General features: G+C 48.1%; 1 protein-coding gene across 2 annotated transcripts; it reads right to left on the minus strand.

Annotated features, from left to right (window-relative positions):
- Window positions 1-2,340: 2,340 nt before the first annotated feature.
- Window positions 2,341-7,811, minus strand: LOC123156046 (3-oxoacyl-[acyl-carrier-protein] synthase I, chloroplastic). Of its 2 annotated transcripts, XM_044574213.1 has the most exons (8): window positions 7,282-7,811; window positions 5,726-6,157; window positions 5,090-5,263; window positions 3,311-3,424; window positions 3,124-3,225; window positions 2,970-3,036; window positions 2,806-2,877; window positions 2,341-2,721 (listed from the first exon to the last, which is right to left on the minus strand). In XM_044574213.1, the coding sequence occupies exons 1-7, from the start codon at window positions 7,714-7,716 to the stop codon at window positions 2,810-2,812; spliced, it is 1,392 nt and encodes a 463-aa protein (XP_044430148.1). In that variant the 5' UTR covers window positions 7,717-7,811; the 3' UTR covers window positions 2,341-2,721; window positions 2,806-2,809. The 2 variants fall into 2 exon arrangements, with proteins under 2 accessions (XP_044430148.1, XP_044430147.1); XM_044574212.1 differs by having other exon boundaries at window positions 2,341-2,877; window positions 7,282-7,810.
- Between the last annotated feature and the right edge of the window lie 19,453 nt (window positions 7,812-27,264).

Below are 27,264 nucleotides of genomic sequence, written 5' to 3' on the forward strand. Positions count from 1 at the left end.
GATGTGCCCCCTCCCCTTAGCCCATAAGCCCCCCCCCCCAACGCTTGTCGGGGCCTCCGAAACCCCTTTCGGACACGCTGGTCGTCACCCGGTACCCCCGGAACAATTCCGGACTCCAATACCCTTCATCCAATATACCGATCTTCACCTCCGGACCATTCCGGAGTTCCTCGTCACGTCCGGGATCTCATCCGGGACTCCGAACAACCTTCGGTAACCACATACTATTTCCCATAACAACTCTAGCGTCACCGAACCTTAAGTGTGTAGACCCTACGGGTTCGGGAACCATGTAGACATGACCGAGACATTCTCCGGCCAATAACCAACAGCGGGATCTGGATACCCATGTTGGCTCCCACATGTTCCACGATGATCTCATCGGATGAACCACGATGTCAAGGATTCAATCAATCCCTTATACAATTCCCTTTGTCAATCGGTATGTTACTTGCCCGAGATTCGATCGTCGGTATCCCAATACCTCATTCAATCTCATTACCGGCAAGTCACTTTACTCGTTCCGTAATGCATGATCCCATGACTAACTACTTAGTCACATTGAGCTCATTATGATGATGCATTACCGAGTGGGCCCAGAGATACCTCTCCGTCATACGGAGTGACAAATCCCAATCTCGATTCGTGTCAACCCAACAGACACTTTCGGATATACCTGTAGTGCACCTTTATAGCCACCCAGTTACGTTGTGACGTTTGGTACACCCAAAGCACTCCTACGGTATCCGGGAGTTGCACAATCTCATGGTCTAAGGAAATGATACTTGACATTAGAAAAGCCTTTAGCAAACGAACTATACGATCTTGTGCTATGCTTAGGATTGGGTGTTGTCCATCACACCATTCTCCTAATGATGTGATCCCGTTATCAATCACATCCAATGTCCATGGCCAGAAAACCATAACCATCTATTGATCAACGAGCTAGTCAACTAGAGGCTCACTAGGGACATGTTGTGGTCTATGTATTCACACATGTATTACGGTTTCCAGTTAATACAATTATAGCATGAACAATAGAAAATTATAATGAACAAGAAAATACAATAATAACAATTTTATTATTGCCTCTAGGGCATATTTCCAATAGTGGTAACCTTAGGATGCAAACCAAACAGGCCCCAAGTTTGCCGAGCGCCTCTTCCATCTGCGCCCGGGCCGAGCGCGGAGGGAGAGAGCCGCTTCCTTGTTTCCCTTTGCCCGCGCCTGATGTCGCCATCGTTGCCGGGATCACGCGAGCGGCCCGCCGATGGGATCAGCCGGCGCCGTCAGAGTCGCCTAACCCTAGTCGCCGCGAGGGGTTTTAGGGTTTCGGGAAAACTAGGAGTAAGGCGCTGCGTGTTTGGCCGGCCTACTTCTGCGATGCGTGTACCGCTTGCTATCGCCCTGACGGCTTTTCTTTCTTTCGGTTTTTCTTTTCAGATTTCTTTTTAGTTGGTTTCTCTCAGAAAAAATTCATCTGCAGTAGAAAGATTAGAAAAATATTCACAAAATTCTGAAAATGCCTAAAAATATAAAACAATCTCATATATAATTTACCGTAAAGTTTTTATGTTCGTGCTTTTAGGAAATGTTTGGTGTAAGGTTAAAAAATATATTTAAAAAACTCTCAAATTTAAAATTTACCCTAAATTTTAAATGTTCTTGCTTTTAGAAAGTCTAGTGTATTTTTAAAGATATTCCTAAAAACTTAAAAATGTACAAAATTTGAAAAATGTTTTTCATTTAGAAAATCAATTTTTAAAATGGATGCATCTAGCGGGCGGTCGTTAGTCCAATTGAGCGTCCGCTACATCTGGGAAGATCTCCTACCATCTCTCCCACATGCTCCAACCGTTGCCTTGAAAAAAAAACATGTTCCAACCGTTCCCTATGGCGTGAAATCCACCACCAACCGCAGTAGAAATTACCTAACACGAGGGGGGAAATCAATTAACTTAGTTTGAAAAAACTTTTTTAAACAAACTTTCAAACCACACGTTAGAAATCATGATCTGTTTTCATCGTTGGAAACCCGACGATGAGCTCTTTGAAACTAGATCCAATTTGTTTATGTTTTGATGAGCTTTTTCAAAACCAACTTTTATGCTGCTGCATCAAACATTAGTGCTACAGGATTGTATAACTAACAATTTGACCACCTTCTAGGAATCTACTATACGACATGTGCTGTCATACAAACATACGTCACATTAACTGGGCAAGATGTTAATATTAATAAAAGTATTCAGATTCTACGTAGAATTTAGAACAGTTTCTCAGTAAAATGGTACACCTTCAGATGTTGCTGCAAATGACTTCAATCTCGGCTCAATCCCACAACAGAATCATAACTTTCATTCAGGATGCATGACCATTTTAGACCGAGCGGTCATCCGTAAGACTGGAACATTACAGTTTTTATTAGACTACAAAGGGACTGGAAACAGCAAAAAATTGTGATAATATAGATTCCCCCCCAGATCAGGTAGTACAGACAAACAACTCCTTGCCCTCCAATGCACTCTCTCTACGGAACGGAAGAACTAGTGTTTGTTTCTACATGACAAATTACACGGAAACAAGTAGAATCGACTGCAAGCGATGCAGAAGGTTACACAGTATTCTCAAATCTAATCGGATGGGTGTATCTAAAATGCAATGGATCTTGGATCCTCTGTTCACTGTAATGTTGCTGGCTGTCAGATCGACAGTTGCTTCCTGGAAGAGAACACATCGAAATAACTCAAGAGCTTCCTGAAAAAAAACCTTCACTGTTCTGGCCAAGATTTGTCGAGCATGTACCGCATTAAGGCTTGAATGGGGCGAATACGACCACCGAGTTGTGTCCTCCAAATCCAAAGGAATTCGAGATACCTGCAGGGTGATACCAAAACTAACATGAAAGAGAGGAAGGGGAAAGATAGAACAGTACGATAGCGCTACAAAGCAGAGGATTTGCTACTCACCAACATTGATTTCATGTTCGACCTTTACGTTGGGTACGGTGTCAAATTCAACCGCAGGCTCCCGGTCCTGCAGTTAACATATTGCAGCTCTTAGTTTTTCTAGCCATGCTGGCCTGCTAACTGAATTAGCTGTAATATTGTAAACAAAACTTACAAACTGGTTTATGCTTGGATGCACCAATCCAGTGTTTATCGCTTTAATAGTAGCAATGGCCTCCAAACCACCTGCTGCACCTAGGCAATGCCCTATCATGGACTGCACAAGGAGGGGAAGGCGGTCATATTAAGAAGGGACAATGAATCAATATCCTTCAAATAACAAAGGCAGGACAGTAAATTACCTTGGTTGCGTTTACTTTTATCCCAGATGGGTCCTTAAAGACTTGCTTGATGGCATTCATCTCTGCCAAATCACCAGCAAGGGTGGATGTTGCATGAGCATTGATGTAGTTAACCTGCAAATAATCATTTGCGATTTACTTCAATCAATGAAACTTCTTCAAAAGCATTTGCCAATCAAAACAAGAAATTTACAGTATGTGCCTGAATCAATATATGTTAAATAGACCATAACAATCAGAGGTATTGTAATTCTATAACAGCAACGCAGAAACCTTTCAAGCACAATATATACTGTGGAAAGATGACAGAAATAGGCATTAACCTCTGTTTTCAAGGCGTCCCTAAGGCGTCGCCTAGGCGACGCTTAGGCGTCAGGGCGCCCTGCGAGGGCAAGGCGTCCACCTCGCCTTAGGTGGGTGTCTAAGGCGTCCGCCTTAAGCTATAAGGCGTCCGAGGCGTCTGCCTAGGCGTCCGAGGCGTTGCCTTAGTCCATTTTGGACGCCTTAGCTTGCCAGGCAGGCAGGGGAGCTGTTTTAGGCGGGAAACAGAGTTTTGGCGGGAAACTGGAATCATGTTGGCGCCAACAGGTAAGAGGGGAGAAAGAGAGAGAGAGAGAAACAGCCCCCAATCCACACACTCCTCCCCCTCCTTCTCTTCAGTGGCTCCTCTCCAGCAGATCTGGTTCCTCCTCCTCTCCAGCAGCTCCTCCCCCTCCTCTCCAACGGTTCCTCCTCTCCAGCAGCTCCTCCTCTTCCTCCTGTCCAGCAGCTCCTCCTCCTCTTCCTCCTGTCCAGCAGCTCCTCCTCATCCTCCTGTCCAGCAGCTCCTCCTCCTCTGCAGTACAGCAACAACAAGCAAGAGCAACAGTATGCCCAATGCGGAGGGGGAGGATTCAGACTACGTTGAGGATGATGATGATGTGAGCAATGACGATCAAGAGCCAACTAATGTTGACCAAGATGGTGAAGACAACACCAATGCCAATGAGTTTGATGATGATGACTTTTGATTGAGACTTTGAGAGTGGAGAGACATGAGAGAGCTGAGCTGGCCACCTTTATCCCTTTTGCTATGCTGGAATTATCTATTATTCTGTTTGTCTTATGTGGACTACTGGACTTGTGTCATTTGAATTGGTTAATGGTTATGTAATATGCCATGCATTGCAGATTGCAGTTGCACTCATACTTGCTATCTTTCTTTCCACTTTTGTTCGCTGCCTCACTTTTATTTCTATTTTTTGTGGAATGTGCACTGGTAAGTGATACATTATTCTAACATATTTGTTCATGACTTCATGTTGATGCAGAATTCTGTTGGGGAGAAAAGCAAGTGCAAAGAGGATGGGGGCTCTACAACAATCAGTTGCAAGGTGTGTATGGCTGTATGCCTAGTTGCTTAATGCCTACCAAATTCTACTTAATTCTGTTGTTTACAAGTCTCTAAGGCGTCGCCTCGCCTTATGCCTCAGCGCTTAGGCAGTGAGGCGCCCCCCCAGCGCCTCGCCTCGCCTTACCGCCTTAAAAACATAGGCATTAACAATTTACAATTACATGCCAGCCATGATGACTTTAATGTTATTGCATAAAAAGATTTCCAATCTGAATACAAAATGGACAAAATACACAACGCACAACTGGAAACAATAATTTGAAGGATCACGCATAACTGCCAAACTATGAAGGTAGCCAATATCATATTTGAGGGAACTAGCCAATATCATATGAAAAAAGAACAATTGCAGAAATAATGTCCTAAGGTTGAAATGTTTCGGTTACCTCCTCTGGTGCCACACCAGCATCTTGAAGACTTTGTCTGATGCAAGATGAAACACCAAGACCATCGGCTCTTGGATCAGTCATATGGTAAGCATCACAGTTCACAGCACCTCCTAGATACTCCGCAACTATTGGAGCACCACGTTTCATTGCATGTTCTAAGCTCTCCATGACCTGTTTCAATTGACATAATTAAGGGACTAGAAGCACAATGAATAAAAATTTCATAAAAGAATCTATAGAACATCAAATGTTAAATCAAAACGTCGAAACTTCAACATGCTCTCAATTGAAGTATTTAAGGTTGACTCGAGTAGCTAAACCCATGGAAAATTGCTATTTAATAGATTGCTGAAATAAAAAAATATCAGTTTCACTTGAGTAACCAAACACACATCACCATAAAAAAGTTCTAGTGAAGCTATGATACCTTAAAAGCTCAATATATAATCTGGACTAGAATAATGTCCGCAAAACATACAGATTCACTAAAAGATATTATTGAACAGATTCATTTAAATAAATAAATAGTTCAGTTTAAAGGCTCTAGGATACGATAAGGAAATTTCAGTAAAGATATGATATCAACCTAATTCTAAAATATATCTGGACCAGAATAATGTTCCTAAGGCATACCAGTACTCCAGCTCCTTCACCCATGACGAAACCATCACGCTCCTTGTCCCAAGGCCTAGATGCTGTTTTAGGGTCATCGTTCCTCTGTGATAGTGCTCTACATGCAACAAACCCACCAACACCAATCGGAATGATGGCGGCTTCAGTGCCACCAGCAATCATCACATCGGCTTCGCCTTTGCGAATATGGTTTGCTGCAGCGTAGAAACAGTAGTTCGAGGTAGCACATGCAGTTGAAATAGAGTAGTTTGGACCCATGAAGCCAATGTCCATGCCAAGCAGGGCAGATCCCATGTTTGTTATGGCATATGGGATGAAGAAAGGAGTTATCTTTCTGTAGCCCTTCTCGAGAAGATTCTGAACACCATCAGAAAACACTTGGAGGCCACCCATACCAGTCCCCACAAGTACACCAGCCCGGGCCTTGTCAATCTGTCAGAGACAGCATTTAGTACTTAGCAACAAACATTATTTTTCTCAAATATAACAGAATGGTGCAAACAAATGTAGCAGCGTAGGCAGTATTAAATAGAACAAATGAAGCTAGTATCAACCTTATGAAAAGCCAATACGTTTGGTATTACAAAATGGTATCTTGGCTTAGTCCTAGTGTGCATATTTGCCAAAAAAATGTGCAAGCGACATCAAATGACAAAACAGATTTATGCTAGTTAACAATCACTTACTTTCTAATTAGATATACACCAACTGAGTAAAGCAGAGGAAGTGACATTCTTAATAAAGAGTGTGTTGGCTCAAAATTGACTGTGATGCTACTACCCACACAGATCAATTTTTTACTTTTGCCAATCCAAATAGAGCTGTACCACTCCATCTGCCTACAACGAAGTCTAAAGAACGAAGTGACATCGCTAATATACTGGCACGAGTACTTATTGCTGATGTTAGATGTCACCTTCTAGAGAACACGCTCTTGACAACTTCCTTTAAGAGAGAACGCATCTTGATTTTTAAGACTGAATTCAACTACTGCCCTTTTAGGCTTTTACAGTGAGAAGAAAAGGTTATGGCCATTTACTCCCAAAGTGTAAAATAAATGCTTCCACCTCTGTTTTGCATATGAGATCATCACATTCAACTATGCCTACGAATCACAACCCGCAATGCCAAATTGTACTTCCTTAACTGTTCAAGTTCTACTCCCCTGGGATCATTACTCGCTACTTGCTCCAGCTGTTTCCTCTTGCCAAGATCAGATGGCACGTCACCATCACAATTCAAATTCCAACGTGTCCATTTCACTATCAGCTCATTCTTCTTGGATTTGCACTAGCACTCCTACAATCCTACTCACAGATTGCATCTCAGAAAAGGAAATGGGGAGAAAGCGGCCATCCGATCTACTTATCAAAGTTATTTTTGAACCACACGGGCACTTTCCAAGGACTAAAGCTACCAGGTGTACTGACTGAAAATCTGGTAGGAAAATGCTAGGCACTAGACTATCATTAATCTGCGCCTGATCTGGTCAGGTAGCAGCAGGGCGCAGCATTTGTTTGGATCGGAGCTGGGGTGAGTGAGAGTGTGATTGGTACCTTCCCCATGGCGTCGGAGCCGAGCGCGAGCCCGGCGGACTCGAGCGCCTTCTTGCCGCTGACGATGCAGTAGCGGAGGCAGTCGTCGAGGCGGCGGTCGTTCTTGCCGTCGATGTAGCCCTCGGAGGAGAAGCCCCGGATCTGGCCGGCGAAGCGCGTGGGGAACTTGGAGGCGTCGAAGCGGTCGATGGGGCCCACGCCGCTCTCCCCGGCGAGCAGGCGGTCGTAGTAGGCGTCGACGTCGTTGCCGAAGACGGAGACCAGCCCCATCCCCGTGATCACCACCCGCTTCTTCGGATCCGTCTCCCGCCGGGGCGGGGCCGCCGCGGCCGCCGCGGAGGCCGAGGCGCGGACGGAGACGCGGCCCGGCCGGGGGCGCGACGCCGACGACGGCGCCGCGCAGGCCGCGGCGGTGGGGACGAGGAGGCTCTGCATGGCTGCGGGCGGCGGCGGTGGGCGGGGTGGTGGCGATGGAAACGAGGCGGGGAGGGGGCAATGTCTCTGGACTGGTGTGGTGTGCTGGCTGCGGGGTGGGAATGGAGGCGAGAGCGCGTATGTATGTATGGAGGGTGGGGCTAGTGGGGCCCGCGGCCCTACCTGGGCACGGGGGCTTTGGAGGCGACGGAGAGGGGCGGTGGGTTCGGCAACGATAAATGGGCGGACTCCGCAATGCCGTTGCTCTCCCCGTTCTTCTTGTTTCCGGGCTTTTGTTGGTCCAAGGAAATGCTCCGTTTCAATCGAAAACTATACATGTGGCTTGAGCTGTTAGATTTTCCTAGACTAATCCAACGTCCGTCTGAGGAAATGGCAGTCTCTCGTATGAAATAAATGGAAGTGTTTTATGACAGAACGGGGCTGTTTGATTCTAGGCCTACGAGTGTCACCTTTTGCCATACAATGTTGTCAAATTTGTCTATCCAACGGGGCGACCTAAACGGACGCGCGATTTGTCCGCTTTTTGTCCCGTTTGGATCGACCTGACGTGCGCGTCTGCATTTTAAAATGGGTCGGCTTGACCGCCTAATGAGGAGGCCGACCCAAATGTGCCGCCTTGAAAAAAAAATAAGTTGCACGAAATAAACATAATTAAACATAAAGTGGCCGGTCAAACACCGGCCAAAGTCCACCTAAACCTAATAAACATTAAATAAAACATTAAAAAAAGTCTGCGCCCGCCTGCTGCCGCCCGGTACGCTGCCCTAGACGTCATCGGCCTTGCTCTTGCCCTTGCCGGCGTACGCGCCGTCGTCGGCGAGGTCGATGAAGACAGTAGCAGGGCCAGCCCACCCGAACGCCGCCTGGTACGCTGCCAGGGCAGCCTCCTCCGGTGTCTGCTGAGACGGCGGCATTGCGGCAAGCCACGCGCGCTCCTCCTCCTCCTCCTCGACCCGGAGCGCCTCCGCGTCGCGTTGGAGCATGGTCTCGTAGCGCATCTGCTCCTCGCCGTCGGCCTGCTCCTGGCGGAGCCAGTGCTCCTTCCATCGTTCGAGGTGGGCCGCCTCCTCCCCCGGTGTCGCTGCGAAGTGGACGGGAGGCGCGCCCACCCACTCGCGGTACTGGCCCGTCCACGAGTAGGCCTCCTCCGGCCAAGTGGGTGGAGGCGGGGAGCGCTTACGCGACGGCTCCGGCTCCGGCTCCGGCTTGGGCTGCACGGGCGGCGACGGTGGAGGTGGCGGCACGAAGAGCGGGATGTGGACGGAGTCCCCCGCCGCCGACAGGGCAAGGGCTTGCTCCAGCCCATCCCAGTGCGCGTCTTACTCGATGCGGCTAGCCTTCATCGCGTGTTGCAGGGCCTCCTTGAGGGCGGCTTGGTACTCCGCCTCCGCCTCCATGTCCTCCGGCTCTACCTCCGGGGACGGTGGTGGGACGGCGCCGGGAGGGCGTCAACACCCGAGCACCGTTGCTCCTTGTGTTCGAGGGCGAACCAAGCCTCCCAGTTGGGAGAGTCGGCGGCGTACTCGGGCAGCCGACGCTGCTCCGGCGTGAGCTGCGCGCGGCGCCGGCGCACCTCGTCATCGTGCGCCCACTGGGTCCACGGAACCGCCGGCACCGGGATCCGCTGGGGATCCAAATGCCAATTGTGCGGCAGCGTCACGTCGGCGTAGGGGAGGGGCTGCATGTACTCCCAGTGCCACCGCGCTTGGTGCACCGGGATGTGCAGGCGCCGGCGTTCAGGGCGGAAACGCGCCGGCGGTGGAGGGGGGAGCACGGGATGACGAGGCGCCGGGGGTGCCCTTGCCCTTGCCCTTGCCATTGCTGCTGCCGAAGAGGCCCATGGACGCGCTAGGGTTTGCGGTCGCCGGCGAGGAAGCAAAGGGAGTGGTGGGGTGCCAGATGTGGACGAGAGAAGTGGATGAGGCCGACCCTGCCGCATGCGTGGTTAAAAAAGGACGCACGCATTAGCTGATGCATGGGCCCGCTGTCGGTGATTGTCATAAATAAGACGGTCGGTGGCGGTTGGGTGGACGCCAGGTGGGGACGCGGCGGACGGCGAGGAGACGCGGGGCGCGTCCGCGCCTACGCATTCCAGGCGCAATTTTGGGCCGGAAATGGGTCGGCGCGGACGCCAGGCGGACGCAATTTGAGTTTGGGTCGGTGTGTTGAGCCACCACTTTTGTCCGCGCCGACCCAAACGGACGCGGGCGGACGAAATGGGTCGCCCCATTGGAGTTGCTTTATGGTTGATTTTTTAAAATGATAGTCACAAGTTGGCAAGTCTAAAGGAACACTTAAATTTCACAAAATAAAGTTTACTATATTTCACAAAAGATATATCTTTGGATTCTTCATCTTCTAACCATAATATTTTCTATTACTTATACATGTTTTATTAGTCCAACTGAAAATCTAAAAACTCATGTACTTATAAACCCAACCAAAGAGACTCTGATCAGAGTCTATTTGGTTTGCCGAATTTCTAAAAACGCGAGAATAGAACAAACAAAGGAGTGAAATGCATCCAACGTAAGAGAGTAAAACTGTACATAAACAGAGCTTTCCCACACATCCATGCTTTTGGTAATTGGATTTTTCATTTGAATCATTTTTCAGCCATTGTGAAAGGATCAATATGGTTGACTAGAGGTGGGGTGAATAGGCAAATACGAATTTTTAGTTTTTCTTAACAAATTAGGTTAACAACAAATAGTTTATCTAGATATGCAATTAGGTGAACAACCTACATGATGCTAGCAACAACAACAACAACAACAACACAAGTAAGCAAAGGATACACCACAAGTAAAGCTTGGTCAAAGTAAATGTGCATCAGTGTTAATTCTTTGAGAGTTTTGTTTGATTCTCTTAGGGTAGCCTTCAGGATACAAAGGTTCCTGAGTCATTCTACCACCTCTAGTCACAACTCTAACAACATGATCATTCAATTTATTATTCATCTCATTAAGCAAATCATTTTGTGCCTTGAGAACTTGTTCTACTTGAGTTTTGCCATGGAAGCATGTTTACTAGCAATCTTGAGATCATTAACAGTTCTAAACATATAATCACTCAAGTGTTCAAGCATATAAGCATTTTGTTTCAATTGTCTACTAACATATGAATTGAAGTTTTCTTGTTTAACAATAAAGTTATCAAATTCGTCCAAACATTGACTAGCAGATTTATTATAAGACCATGTGTCAGGATATTAAGACCATGTATTTCCTCCATAGGTGGTAATTTTTAATATCTTCAGCTTTAATACATTTTTTTATAGATTTCTTTGCCTCTTGCATATCTTCAGAACTGGGAATTATAATACCTCTCTTCTTCAGAATTGGCTTAGGAGGTAGTTCAGAAAGAGTCTAATCATTATCATTACTCAATATATTATTCAATAGTATTTTAACTTTTTCAACAGTCTGTTCCCTGAAAATACAACCAGCACAACTATCTAGGTGGTCTCTAGAAGTGTCGGTTAGTCCATTATAAAATATATTAAGTATTTCATTTTTCTTGAGATGATGATCAGGCAAAGCATTAAGTAATTGGAGAAGCCTCCTTCAAGCTTGTGGGAGACTCTCTCCTTCAATTTGCACAAAGTTAAATATTTTCTGTAAGGCAGCTTGTTTCTTATGAGCAGGAAAATATTTTTTAGAGAAGTAATATATCATATCCTAGGGACTACGCACACGACCAGCAGAAAGAGAACTAAACCATATCTTAGCATCACCCTTTAATGAGAAAGAAAACAACTTAAGAATATAGTAGTAGCAAATTATTTTTCTCATGAGCAAATAAGGTGGCTATATCATGCAGTTTAGCAAGATGTGCCACAATAGTTTCAGATTCATAGCCATGGAAAGGATCGGATTCAACCAAAATAATTAACTCAGGATCGACAAAGAATTCATAATCCTTATCAGTAACAAAGATATGTGAAATATCAAACTTAGGATTGTATTGCATTCTAGCATTCAAAGATTTTAATTTCCACTTGCATAATAATTTCTTAAGATCATCTATATCCTTACAAGCAGGGAAGTCCCTAGCTACCTCTCCATCCATAACATAACCCTCAGGTATATCAGACAATTCATATCTAGGAGGAGAATCATAATCTTCGGTTTCAATAATTTCATCAATTTCAATAATTTCATTTTCTTTAGCTCTAGCAAGTTATTCATAAAGAAATTCTCCTAGTGGTACAGTATTATCAAGCAAAGTACTAGCATCATCATAAGTATCATTCATAGCAAAATAAGCATCATCAATTACTTGTGACATATCAGGATTAATTGTAGGCAGCGGTGTCGCAAGCTTACTCAAAATAGAAGGTGGATCAATTGTAGAGCTAGGTGGCAGTTCCTTACCTCCCATCGTAGTAGAGGGAAAATCTTGGTTCTGGTATTATTCAGATTCCTCATAGTGATCAACAGATATAAAACCCAAGTGACTCAGCAAATAGAGCTATGCTCCCAAACAACCGCGTCAGAAAAAGGTCTTGCTAACCCACAAGTATAAGGGATCGCAACAGTTTTCAAGGGTAGATTATTCAACTCAAATCTATTGATTTGACACAAGGGGAGCCAAAGAATATTCGCGAGTATTGGCAGTTGAGTTATCAATTCAACCACACCTGAAAGACTTAATATATGCAGAGTATTTAGTAGCAAAGTAGTATGATAGTAACGGTAGTAGTAACAGTTTTGTAGTGATTGTAACAGCAGTAGCAACGAGAGTAACTCAACAAAGATCAATATGTCAAAAGCTTGTAGGCACTAGATCAGCGATGGATAATTATGTCGGATGGCATTCATCATGCAACAGTTATAACCTAGGGCGACACAGAACTAGTTTCAATTCGTCAATAAAATGTAGGCATGTATTTTGTATATAGGCATACGTGCTTATGGAAAAGAACTTGCATGATATCTTTTGTCCTACCCTCCCATGGCAGCGGGGTCCTAATGGAAACTAAGGGATATTAAGGCCTCCTTTTAATAGAGAACCAGAACAAAGCATTAGCACTTAGTGAATACATGAACTCCTCAAACTACGGTAATCACCGGAAAGAATCCCAATTATTGTCACCTTGGGGTATGCGGTCCATAACTCGTAATAGATGTCTACAACTTGCCAGATCGGATCAAGAACACATATGCATTCATGAAAATATAAAGGATTCAGATCTGAATTCATGGAACTCGGGCCCTAGTGACAAGCATTAAGAATAGCAAAGTCATAGCAACATCAATCTCAGAACATAGTGGATACTAGGGATCAAACCCTAACAAAACTAACTCGATTGCATGATAAATCTCATCCAACCCATCACAGATCGGCGAGCCTACAAAGGAATTACTCGCTCTCGGCGGTGAGCATCATGGAATTAGCGATGGAGGAAGGTTGATGATGATGATGATGGCGACGGATTCCCTTCTCCGGAGCCCAAAACAAACTCCAGATCAGCCCTCCCAAAGAAGAACAGGAGGCGGTGGCAGCTCTGTATCGTAAAATGCGATGAATCCTTCTCTCTGATTTTTTCTCTCCTCGAATAGGAATATATAGGCGTTGGAATTAGGGTCGGAGGAGGTCCAGGGGGGCCACAAGCCTACAGGGCGCGCCCCAGGGCTTGTGACCTCTGTGTGGCCCCCCTCTAGTAACTTCTTGCATTAGTATTTTTTTATATATTCCACAAAAATTCTCCGTAAATTTTCATGTCAATCCAAGAACTTTGGTTTCTGCACAAAAACAACACCATGTCAATTCTGCTGAAACAGCGTTAGTCTGGGTTAGTTTCATTCAAATCATGCAAATTAGAGTCCAAAATAAGGAAAAAAGAGTTTGGAAAAGTAGATACGATGGAGACATATCAAGGAGCAGGCAAAGATTGAGCCTCAAATGGAGAAGCTTAAGCTAAGAAAAGAACAGAGGTGCATTCTGCATAGTCAAGCTGATATTATTCATAACACCAGGAAGGCCATGAAGGAGATAGAGGTGGACAAGGAGCTCCATAAAGAAGAGAGATCGAAGTTGGAGCATTTCACTGCTAAGCTTTTGAAGGCTGGTCATGGGTGCAAGGAAAAGATGGACAAGATCAAGAAGTTGTGATGGAGGAGTGAAGTGGAAGTTGTGGTTGGTAAGTATATATGAGGCACATATATATAACTGGCCTTCGACTCTAATCTAATGGAAATATGCATCTTAACTATAATAGTTGTTGGGGAATGTAGTAGAAATTCCAAATTTTCTACGCATCACCAAGATCAATCTATGGAGATTCTAGCAACAAGATAGGGAGAGGGGTGAGCATCTTCATACCTTCGAAGATTGCTAAGCGGAAGCGTCACTAGAACTCGGATGAGGGAGTCGTACTCGCGGCGATTCAAATCGCGAAAGATCTGATCTAGCGCCGAACGGACGGCGCCTCCGCATTCAACACACGTACAGCCCGGGGACGTCTCCTCCTTCTTGATCCAGCAAGGGGAGAGGAGAAGTTGAGGGAGAGCTCCGGCAGCATGATGGCGTGGTGGTGGAGCTTGTGGTGTTTCCGCAGGGCTTCGCCAAGCTCTACGAAGGAGGAGGAGGTGTTGGGGAGGGAGGGGCTGCGCCAAGGGAAGGGGGCGCGGCTGCCCTTTCTCTCCCTCACTATATATAGAGGGAAGGGGGGAGGAGGCGCCCTAGGGTTTCCCTAGGGGAGGGGCGGCGGCCACAGGGGAAACCCTAGATGGGTTTGGGCGCCCCCACCCCTAGGAAATTTGCCCCCCCCAAGCCGGGAGGGGTGGCTGCCCTAGGGGAGGCGCCCCCACCTCTCCAAGTTACGTGACATGGGGTGGGAGGGGCTCTCAGCCCCTTAGTGGGCTGATGTGCCCCCTCCCCTTGGCCCATAAGGCCCCCAACGCTTGTCGGGGCCTCCGAAACCCCTTCCGGACATGCTGGTCGTCACCCGGTACCCCCAGAACAATTCCGGACTCCAATACCCTTGTCCAATATATTGATCTTCACCTCCGAACCATTCTGGAGTTCCTCGTCACGCCCGGGATCTCATCCGGGACTCCGAACAACCTTCGGTAACCACATACTATTTCCCATAACAACTCTAGCGTCACCGAACCTTAAGTGTGTAGACCCTATGGTTTCAGGAACCATGCAGACATGAACGAGACACCTCTCTGGCCAATAACCAATAGCGGGATCTGGATACCCATATTGGCTCCCACATGTTCCACGATGATTGAAGGAAATATGCCCTAGAGGCAATAATAAAGTTATTATTTATTTCCTCATATCATGATAAATGTATATTATTCATGCTAGAATTGTATTAACCGGAAACGTAATACATGTGTGAATACATAGACAAACATAGTGTCACTAGTATGCCTCTACTTGACTAGCTCATTGATCAAAGATGGTTGAGTTTCCTAACCATAGATATGAGTTATCATTTGATCAATGGGATCACATCATTAGAAGAATGATGTGATTGACTTGACCCATTCCGTTAGCTTAGCACTTGATCGTTTAGTATGTTGCTATTGCTTTCTTCATGACTTATACATGTTCCTATGACTATGAGATTATGTAACTTCCGCTTACCGGAGGAACACTTTGTGTGCTACCAAACGTCACAACGTAACTGGGTGATTATAAAGGTGCTCTACAGGTGTCTCCGAAGGTACTTGTTGAGTTGACGTATTTCGAGATTAGGATTTGTCACTTTGATTGTCGAAGAAGTATCTCTGGGCCCTCTCGATAATGCACATCACTATAAGCCTTGCAAGCAATGTAGCTAATGAGTTAGTTGCGGGATGATGCATTACGTAACGAGTAAAGAGACTTGCTGGTAACGAGATTGAACTAGGTATTGAGATACCGACGTGTTAGGGAACGTAGTAATTTCAAAAAAAATCCTACGTACACGCAAGATCATGGTGATGGCATAGCAATGAGAGGGGAGAGTGTCCGTCCACGTACCCTCGTAGACCGTAAGCGGAAGCGTTATTACAACGCGGTTGATGTAGTCGTACGTCTTCACGATCCGACCGATCCAAGCACCGAACATACGGCACCTCCGATTTCAGCACATGTTCAGCTCGATGACGATCCGCGGGCTCCGATCCAGCAAAGCTTCGGGGATGAGTTCCGTCAGCACGACGGCGTGGTGACGATGATGATGCTCTACCGGCGCAGGGCTTCGCCTAAACTCCGCGACGATATGACCGAGGTGGAATATGGTGGAGAGGGGCACCGCACACGGCTAAGGAACGATCCGTAGATCAACTTGTGTGTCATGGGGTGCCCCCTGCCCCCGTATATAAAGGAGGGAGGGGGAGGTGCGGCCGGCCCCCTTGGGGTGCGCCTGGAGGAGTCCTACTCCCACCGGGAGTAGGACTTCCCCCTCTTGCCTTGGTGGAGAAGGAAAGGGGGAGGGGAAAGAGGAAAGGGGGGCACCGCCCCCCCTTCCTTGTCCTATTCGGACTAGGGGGGGAGGGGGCGCGCGGCCTGCCCTGGCCGGCCCTCCTCTTCTCCCTCATGGCCCACTAAGGCCCATTAACCCCCCGGTGTTCCGGTAAAATCCCGATTTCACCCAGAACCTTTTCGATGTCCAAACATAGGCTTCCAATATATCAATCTTTATGTCTCGACCATTTCGAGACTCCTCGTCATGTCCGTGATCACATCCGGGACTCCGAACAAACTTTGGTACATCAAAACTTATAAACTCATAATAAAACTGTTATCGTAACATTAAGCGTGCGGACCCTACGGGTTCGAGAACTATGTAGACATGACTTAGAACCATTCTCGGTCAATAACCAATAGCGGGACCTGGATGCCCATATTGGTTCCTACATATTCTACGAAGATCTTTATCGGTCAAACCGCATAACAACATACGTTGTTCCCTTTGTCATCGGTATGTTACTTGCCCGAGATTTGATCGTCGGTATCCAATACCTAGTTCAATCTCGTTACCGGCAAGTCTCTTTACTCATTCCGTAATACATCATCCCGTAACCAACTCATTTGGTCACATTGCTTGCAAGGCTTATAATGATGTGCATTACCGAGAGGGCCCAGAGATACCTCTCCGACAATCGGAGTGACAAAACCTAATCTCGAAATACGCCAACTCAACATGTACCTTCGGAGACACCTGTAGTACTCCTTTACAATCACCCAGTTACGTTGTGACGTTTGGTAGTACCCAAAGTGTTCCTCCGGTAAATGGGAGTTGCATATTTCTCATAGTTACAGGAACATGTATAAGTCATGAAGAAAGCAATAGCAGTATACTAAACGATCAAGTGCTAGGCTAACGGAATGGGTCATGTCAATCACATCATTCTTCTAATGATGTGATCCCATTAATCAAATGACAACACATGTCTATGGTTAGGAAACATAACCATCTTTGATTAATGAGCTAGTCAAGTAGAGGCATACTAGTGACTATATGTTTGTCTATGTATTCACACATGTATCATGTTTCCGGTTAATACAATTCTAGCATGAATAATAAACATTTATCATGATATGAGGAAATAAATAATAACTTTATTATTGCCTCTAGGGCATATTTCCTTCACGACGATCGAATCTCGGGCAAGTAACATACCAATGACAAAGGGAACAACGTATGTTGTTATGCGGTTTGACCGATAAAGATCTTCATAGAATATGTGGGAGCCAATATGAGCATCCAGGTTCCACTATTGGTTATTGACCGGAGACGTGTCTCGGTCATGTCTACATAGTTCTCAAACCCGTAGGGTCCGCACGCTTAAAGTTTGGTGACGATCGGTATTATGAGTTTTTGTGTTTTGATGTATGGAAGGTAGTTCGGAGTCATGGATATGATCACGGACATGACGAGGAGTCTCGAAATGGTCGAGACGTAAAGATTGATATATTGGATGACTATGTTCGGACACCGAAAGTGTTTCGGGAGGTTTCGGACATATACCGGAGTACCGGGGGGTTACCGGAAACCCCCGGGGGGTTTAGTGGGCCTCATGGGCCCTAGTGGAGAAGAGGAGGGGCGGCCAGGGTAGGCCGCGCGCCCCTCCCCCTCTAGTCTGAATTGGACAAGGAGGGGGCCGGCGCCCCCTTTCCTTCCTCTCATCTCTCCCTTCCTTTCCCCCTCCTACTCCAACTAGGAAAAGAGGGAGTCCGGTGGGAGTAGGACTCCCTGGCGCGCCCTCCTCCTGGCCGGCCACCCCCTCCCCCTTGATCCTTTATATACGAGGGCAGGGGGCTCCTCTAGACACAACAATTGATCTCGTGATCTCTTAGCCGTGTGCGGTGCCCCCCTCCACCAGATTCCACCTCGGTAATATCGTAGCGGTGCTTAGGAGAAGCCCTGCGTCGGTAGCATCATCAACACCGTCATCACGCCGTCGTGCTAACGGAACTCTCCCGCAAAGCTCTGCTGGATCGAAGTTCATGGGACGTCATCGAGCTGAACGTGTGCTGAACTTGGAGGTGTCGTACGTTCGGTACTTGACCGGTCGGATCGTGAATACGTACGACTATATCAACCGCGTTGTGCTAACGCTTCTGCTTTCGGTCTATGAGGGTACGTGGACAACACTCTCCCCTCTGTTGCTATGCATCACCATGATCTTGCGTGTGCGTAGGAATTTTTTTGAAATTACTATGTTCCCCAACAGTGGCATTAGAGATAGGTTTTATGCGTAGATGTTATATGCACGAGTAGAACACAAGTGAGTTGTGGGCGATACAAGTCATACTGCTTACCAGCATGTCATACTTTGGTTCGGCGGTATTGTTGGATGAAGCGGCCTGGACCGACATTATGCGTACGCTTACGCGAGACTGGTTCTACCGACGTGCTTTGCACATACGTGGCTGGCGGGTGTCAGTTTCTCCAACTTTAGTTGAACCAAGTGTGGCTACGCCCGGTCCTTGAGAAGGTTAAAACATCACTAACTTGACGAACTATCGTTGTGGTTTTGATGCGTAGGTAAGAACGGTTCTTGCTCAGCCCGTAGCAGCCACATAAAACTTGCAACAACAAAGTAGAGGACGTCTAACTTGTTTTTGCAGGGCATATTGTGATGTGATATGGTCAAGACATGATGCTAAATTTTATTGTATGAGATGATCATGTTTTGCAACAGAGTTATCGGCACCTGGCAGGAGCCATATGATTGTCGATTTATTGTATGCAACGAAATCGCCCTGTAATTGCTTTACTTTATCACTAAGCGGTAGCAATAGTCGTAGAAGCAATAGATGGTGAGACGACAACGATGCTACGATGGAGATCAAGGTGTCGCGCCGGTGACGATGGTGATCATGACGGTGCTTTGGAGATGGAGATCACAAGCACAAGATGATGATGGCCATATCTATATCACTTATATTGATTGCATGTGATGTTTATCATTTATGCATCTTATTTTGCTTTGATTGACGGTAGCATTATAAGATGATCTTTCACTAAATTTCAAGGTAAAAGTATTCTCCCTGAGTATGCACTGTTGCCAAAGTTCGTCGTGCCGAGACACCACGTGATGATCAGGTGTGATAAGCTCTACATTCATCTACAAAGGGTGCAAGCCAGTTTTGCACATGCAGAATACTCGGGTTAAACTTGATGAGCCTAGCATATGCAGATATGGCCTCAGAACACTAAGACTGAAAGGTCGAGCATGAATCATATAGTAGATATGATCAACATAGTGATGTTCACCATTGAAAACTACTCCATTTCACGTGATGATCGGTTATGGTTTAGTTGATTTGGATCACGTGATCACTTAGATGATTAGAGAGATGTCTATCTAAGTGGGAGTTCTTAAGTAATATGATTAATTGAACTTAAATTTATCATGAACATAGTACCTGATAGTATTTTGCTTGTCTATGTTTGCTGTAGATAGATGGCCCTTGTTGTTGTTCCGTTGAATTTTAATGTGTTCCTTGAGAAAGCAAAGTTGAAAGATGATGGTAGCAATTACACGGACTGGGTGAGGGAGTCCTGGATTAGGGGGTATCCGGATAGCCGGACTGTGTACAACGTCCGGACTATTGAAGCGTGAAGATACAAGACTCAAGACTTCGGCCCGTGTCCGGGTGGGACTCTCCTTTGCGTGGAAGGCAAGCTTGGTGATCCAGATATTGTGTTTCCTTCCTTGTAACCGACTCTATGTAAACCCTAGCCCTCTCCGGTGTCTATATAAACCGGAGAGGTTGGTCCTTAGAAGGCCGATCACAATTACAATCATACCATCATAAGCTAGCTCTTAGGGTTTAGCCTCTACAATCTCACGGTAGATCTACTCTTGTACTACCCATATCTTCAATATTAATCAAGCAAGAAGTAGGGTTTTACCTCCATCGAGAGGGCGCGAACCTGGGTAAACATCTGTGTCCCTTGCTTCCTGTTACCATCAGCCTTGACGCACAGATCGGGACCCCCTACCCGAGATCCGCTGGTTTTGACACCGACATTGGTGCTTTCATTGAGAGTTCCTCTGTGACGTCGCCGCAAGGCTCGATGCCTCCTTCAATCATCATCAACGACGCTGTCCAGGATGAGACTATCCTCCCCGGACAGATCTTCGTGTTCGGCGGCTTCGCACTGCGGGCCAATTTGCTTGGCCATCTGGAGCAGATCGACAGCTACGCCCATGGCCACCAAATCAGGTTCGGAAACCTGAACTACACGGCGGATATCCGCGGAGACTTGATCTTCGACGGATTCGGGCCCGCCAGGAGCACCGGACAGTCACAACGAGCATGGCCTGGACCTGCTGTCGGATAACGCTCGGGATATCACCCCTACAGTAGCCCCGGACCCAAATCCGGAGCAGGCTGCGTTACCTAGGGACGGAGGAATGGACCCCGCCCCACAGGCAGTACCCTCATCGGCGATGGAGCCGAACACAAGCCTCGCTTCTGAGGAGGCCTGTGACTCCGGATCCCCTGATTCATATCCGGTTGTAGGTTCCAGTCCGCGCGTTCCCGAGCCCGCCAAGCCCGGTTGGGCTCCGGTAATGGAGTTCACCACTGCAGACATCTTTCAGCACTCGCCCTTTAGCGACATGCTGAACTCATTAAAGTCTCTCTCTTTGTCAGGAGGCTCTGGGCCGAAATATGTCCGGCTTGAGTGGGAAGCAGATGACGACGGAATTCGTCGCCCACCCACCACCCACTTCATTGCCACGGTCGATGATTTAACCGACGTGCTTGACTTTGACTCCGAAGACATCAACGGTATGGATGATGATGCAGGAGAATTACAGGAGCCACCGCTCACAGGGCGGTGGACGGCCACCTCCTCATATGATATATATATGGTGGACACTCCGAAGGAAACCAATGGCGACGAGGCAACGGAGGATAACCCCTCAGGAAGAAAAGCAAAGCATGGGTGTCGTCGGCGCCGCTCCAAGCCCCGCCACAGCAATACCGGCCCCAGAGACGAAAGCAATCCGGATGGCACTGAAGAGGAATATGACCCTGACCAGCCCACCTTCGAGCAAGCCGAACAGGAAGATGAGCAGGTCATCCCAGAAGAACAAGCGACGGACGGATACCCGGAGGATGACAACTATATGCCCCCGTCCGAAGATGAGATTAGCCTCGGCGACGACGAGTTCGGCGTGCCCGAGGATCTCGTGGAGCAGGAGCGCTTCAAGCGTTGGCTTATAGCCACTGCGAGGAGCCTGAAGAAGAAACAATAGCAACTTCAAGCTGATCAAGACCTGCTCACAGACAGATGGACCGAAGTCCTGGCAGCCGAGGAATATGGACTCGAGCGCCAAACGTCTGACCGGCCACCCCGTGGCCGGGACAAAACGGGATATCAGCCCGAATACCAGCCCACACCCCCACGCCGATACACTATAGCCCAGGGCAACATGCATGACCTGCAAGATATTCTGGAAAATAAAGCAGGACAGCCAAGATCGATCTACGGAACGCGGGGGCGCGTCCCAGCGTGCGACGATGATCGTCGCGCCGGATACATCATTAACAAGTCCGGCCGGGCCGAACACAGCAACCCAGAGCAATTCGAACTGCGTAGCCACATAGCCCGACACAGAGGCGCCGCACACCCCCTCTGCTTCACTGACGAAGTGATGGATCATGAATTCCCAGAAGGGTTCAAACCCGTAAACATCGAATCATACGATGGCACAACAGACCCCGCAGTATGGATCGAAGATTTCCTTCTCCACATTCACATGGCCCGCGGAGATGATCTACACGCCATCAAGTATCTTCCCCTTAAGCTCAAAGGACCAGCCCGACACTGGTTAAACAGCCTGCCAGCAAATTCCATTGGCAGTTGGGAAAACCTGGAAGACGCATTCCTCGACAACTTCCAGGGCACATATGTGCGACCACTGGACGCTGATGACCTGAGCCACATTACTCAACGGCCCGGAGAGTCAGCCAGGAAATTCTGGACTCGGTTCCTAACTAAAAAGAACCAAATAGTTGATTGTCCGGACGCCGAAGCCCTGGCGGCTTTTAAGCATAATATCCGTGACGAGTGGCTTGCTCGACACCTCGGCCAGGAAAAACCCAAGTCCATGGCAGCTCTCACAACACTAATGACCCGCTTTTGCACGGGCGAGGACAGTTGGTTGGCTCGCAGTGGCACCACACCACATTCCGTCACTTTGGATGTCCGCGATAACAACGGCAAGCCACGACGCAACAGACATAAGCGACGGAACAACAACGACAACACTGAAGACACGGCAGTAAACGTCGGATTCATCGGATCAAAGTCCGGTCAGCGGAAAAAGCCGTTCAAAAGAAATAATCAAGGACCGTCCAGTCTGGACCGCATACTGGAGTGCTCGTGCCAAATTCATGGCACCCCGGACAAGCCAGCCAACAACACCAATAGAGACTGTTGGATGTTTAAACATGCCAGCAAAATAAACGCCGAAAACAAGGACAAGGGGCTGCACAACGACGATGACGAAGAGCCCTGGCATTCGAACACGGGGGACAAAAGAAATCCCCCCCAAGTGAAAACGGTCAACATGATCTACACCACTCACATCCCCAAGCAGGAACGGAAGCGAGCGCTACGGGACGTCTATGCGATGGAGCCAGTCGCCCCCAAATTCAACCCATGGTCAGCTTGTCCGATCACCTTTGATCGTAGGGATCATCCTACTAGCATCCGTCACGGCGGCTTAGCCGCATTGGTCTTAGACCCAATCATTGACAGATTCCACCTCACGCGAGTTCTTATGGACGGCGGCAGCAGCCTGAACCTGCTTTATCAGGACACAGTGCGCAAAATGGGCATTGACCCTTCAAGGATCAAGCCCACCAAAACCACCTTTAAAGGTGTAATTCCTGGAGTAGAGGCCCGCTGTATGGGCTCTATAACATTGGAAGTGGTCGTCGGATCACCGGACAACTTCCGGAGCGAAGAGTTAATCTTCGATATCGCCCCTTTCCATAGTGGTTACCACGCACTGCTCGGACGAACCGCATTCGCTAGATTCAATGCGGTACCACATTATGCATACCTCAAGCTCAAGATGCCAGGTCCGCGCAGGGTCATAACAGTTAATGGAAACATGGACCGCTCTCTCCGTACAGAAGAGCATACTGCAGCCCTCACGGCAGAAGTAAAATGCGGCCTCCTCTGGCAAACCACCAATCCGGCGACGACAACCTCAAGCACCGTCAAACGAGTCCGGAGCACCCTGCAACAGGATCATCAGAAACGCCACGAGAGTGATTAGCAGTCCGGCCTCCGCTCAAGCCCCATCAAAGCAGCATTTGTGCCACGCGTACACAATTACGCACTCAAGATACCATGGGCATAGGCGGAGGCGCAACAACGACTCAGTCAATAGTGCGGGTAACCGCCAAGTACCCTCACAATCTTTCCCTTTTACCTTTCAGGACATCGCTTTAGTGCAGCATCCTCAGAAGAGCCGGATTGCCGGACTTACACGGGAGAGACAACCAAGGAGGCAACAGGCATCGTGCACAGAAGGAAATACCCAGGTGGAATCTATTTATGATCATTATACCTGCTTTATCTATCTGTACACATCCCGCCCCTTGATAGGACATGTCAAATAGTCCTATTTATCTCTGCTTAGTGCATACATTGTAAACATACGCTTAAACGTATTATTCATCAATGGGAGACCATATATAGCGTCAGCTTACCATTCTTATTTGAGCATTTTTTTCTCATAAATGTTTATTTGATATTGCATCTGTACACCTTGGTACGGTCAGTTTGCCCGGGGCTTCTTATGGTGCCCCATCATACGGCAAGACAAGTCCGAACACTTTCAACAGTGCGGCACCCCGAACTTATAGCACTATATGCATCAGCTCCGAATCATGTCTTGGGTCTACAGTTGGGATAGCCCGGCTCCCTTGTTTTGGTGCCTTATGTTCCGTTATATCGGCTAAGGTAGCGCAGGGAGAACTACTGCAATTGTGTCCCGGTTCTTCTGGATGAGCACCTCAGTAGAGAAAGCCAAAAACTGACCGGCATGATGTGGTGAGAGCTGGTCGCTGTTCGAGAGGTCTTGAAATCCTTAAAGATTTGCCGCTTTAGGCGATAAATCGGCTTCGTCCGATCTAGGCGTGTATAGCGCCCCAATTCGGCCTTCCGGATTCTAGGGGCTTCGCCGAAATTTAAAATTGTAGACTTCTATGGCTAAGTGAAAGTTATAAAGCCGCATAGTCCGATTGCCTTGTTCGCCGCGCCGGACACCTCCTTAAGGGACCAAACACTTGGATAAAGAGTGTCCGGGTTTTCCATGAACACCCCAGTACTAGTTACGTGGGGGCGGAAGCCGATGACTGGCCTACTTTCAGAATTTTATAAACAGCCGCACAGAAGGTAATATTTTAAATCAAACAGTGCTACATAGCACAAGTAAATCCGTCTTTAAATTACAACAATGGCAGAGGTACATTTAGTCAAAGATCTTGTCCTTGGTACACTCATCAGCCACGAGACGGGCGTCCTTCATAACACCATCATAGTACTTCTCAGGATGGCGATGCTCCTTACCCTCTGGCGGCCCGTCCTTCACCAGCTTCTCAGCATCCAGCTTGCCCCAATGCACCTTCGCGTGGGCAAAGGTCTGATGGGCACCCTCAATGCAAACAGATCGCTTGATGACTTCGAGCCGCGGGTAGGCATTCACCATCCGCTTGATCAGGCCGAAGTAGCTAGTCGACAGGGGCTCACCAGGCCACATCCAGACTATGAAATCTTTCATAGCCAGTTCGGCCGCCCTGTGGAGTTCGACCAACTGCTTCAATTGGTCACTCAAAGGCATTGGGTGTTCGGCCCCAGCATACTGGGACCAGAACAGCTTCTCCGTTGAGCTCCCCTCCTGGGCATGGTAGAACTCCGCAGCATCTGATACGCTGCGTGGCAGATCTGCGAATGCCCCTGGGAGCTCCGAATTCGAGTAAGTAAAAGAAACGCCTCCTCCACATGTTTGCTTTGCATAAAGAACTTCTTACCTGCTGCTATCTTTTTGGCCTCCTGGATCTCCTGCTGTGCCTTCTCGGCTTCGGCCTTGGCGTCTTTCACACTCACAAGGGCCTTCGCAAGCTCGGCCTCTTATTCGTCTTCAGATCATGCTCCATGGACTCATACTTCTTGCCGAGGTCCCGGAGCTCATGTTGTACCTCACCCACTCTAGCACTTTGCTTTTCGCGCTCCTTGCATTCCAAGGCTGCCTTGTCTTCGGCCTCGGACAACGCTTTCTTCAGGGATGCCACTTTGGCGCTGGCCCCTGTTACACAGTCACGATGTTTCAGCGTTAGACTAGCCAATTTTGCCTATCTTTAAATACATGAGAGCGGGGAATCGCTTACCTTTATTCTCCTTGAGCTGCCTGTTCGTGAGGTTGAGCTCTCCCTACGCCTGCTCCAGGTCCCGCTTTAGCTCGGCAATCTCGGCAGTGCGGGAAGCAGCGGCAAGCAGCACAACCTACTTATTCGCACGAATACTTATTATTAGACTCCTGCAGATTGTAATTGACCCTCCGTTTGGCTTTTCTTTCCGAACACCAAATAGAGTATCAGGGGCTACTACCTATCGGGTGGTAATTTTACACATATTTATTACTTACCTCAAAGCCTGTCAGGAGGCTAGTGCAGGCTTCGGTTAGTCCGCTCTTGGCGGACGAAACCTTCCGAATCACCGTACTCATAAGAGTACGGTGCTCTTCATCCATGAAAGCGCCGCGAAGCGCTTCCAGCAGACAATCCAGCGCCTCGGGCGCAACGTAAGTCCTTGATGCAGACGGCTCGCCCTCCCTAACGAGGGGTTGTCCGCCTGAGTTCGGAACCATTGAAGGTTTCAGGATAGTGTTCGGCTGAGAGCCCGGCCTACTGCGGCTCTCATCGAAACGATCCGCGGGGATCTTGAACCCCGCATGTCCGACATCTGGAACCCCGCCTCGGGGCGTCTCCAGAGTCACCTCCCCCCACTCTGGGAGCCTTCGGGACAACACCTCCGTGTCATCTGTGCGCTGAGGAGTAGTGGCTGTCGGAAGCGAATTCATCTCTGAATCGCTCAGGGACCCGGAGGAAGATACCTCGGGGTGAGCCCTGGCCGGACTGCACATATGTTCGGTGTTATAAAAAGCTATGGATTGAAGTCATGATAGAGTGCGGACACTTACGATCGCACTGGAGGCTTCCCCCTGGGCAGCCACCCCTCCTCGCTGAGAGAGACCGTGGCAGAGTAGTCCGAAAGGGATACTTTTCCCTTCTTGGACGTCCCAGCCTCCCCTTCCGGTGCGGCTTTTCTCTTCTTCTCCCCCCTAGTGTGGGGAGGTAGAATTTCTTCTTGATTCCCCCCGCCTCCATGGAAGGAATCTGTCTCGTTGTCATCAGACGACAGGGGTATGATGGCCTTACGCCGAGGGCCTTTTCCGGCCCCCTGGTCCGCCTCCCCGGTCCAGATGGGGCTTCCTCTTCTTCTTCTTCTTCTTCCTCCGCTTCGTGGGAGGAGTGTGCCTCGTCGTCTTCGGACGAGGCTTCTGGCACAACCGTACGCGAGAGACCTTTCAGATCCCCGGGGCCTTCTTTTCGGCCTTCTTCTCCGGCACCTTGTACAGTGCCGGGACCAGCATCTCTGTCAGGAGAGCATCAACTGGGCCTTCTGGCAGCGGAGCCGGACAGTGAACCTGCTCCGCTGTCTCCACGTAATCCTAAACAAATGTGCATGACTGCTTAAAGCTCTTCCATGAATATATTGGGAAGAACCGAATCCGGTGGTAGTCTGAGAACTCACCTGACTAGGAGCCCGCGCGGCGTGAAGCCCGCGGTCCTCATATGTGGGAGGAGGTACTTCGGAGGCCTTGAACAACACCTTCCATGCACCTTTGTGTGTCATGTCATAGAGCTTCCGGAGCGTCTGGTGTTCGGCCGGGACGAACTCCCATAGATTGAATGCCCGCCTTTGGCATGGCAGAATGCGGCGAACGAGCATGACCTGGATCACATTAACAAGCTTGATGTTCTTGTCCTTCATGCTCTTGA

The sequence above is a fragment of the Triticum aestivum genome, chromosome 7B (assembly GCF_018294505.1).
Source record: "Triticum aestivum cultivar Chinese Spring chromosome 7B, IWGSC CS RefSeq v2.1, whole genome shotgun sequence".
NCBI classification, from domain to species: Eukaryota; Viridiplantae; Streptophyta; class Magnoliopsida; order Poales; family Poaceae; genus Triticum; species Triticum aestivum.

Bases quoted from the DNA above. Each gene is read 5' to 3' on its own strand.
- LOC123156046 (XM_044574213.1), bottom strand. From the start codon at position 7,716: ATGCAGAGCCTCCTCGTCCCCACCGCCGCGGCCTGCGCGGCGCCGTCG. The intron at 5,264-5,725 runs GTATGCCTTAGG...CAATTGAAACAG, and splicing joins GTGAAGGAGCTGGAGTACTG to GTCATGGAGAGCTTAGAACA. The intron at 2,878-2,969 runs GTGAGTAGCAAA...ATCACCCTGCAG, and splicing joins CGAACATGAAATCAATGTTG to GTATCTCGAATTCCTTTGGA.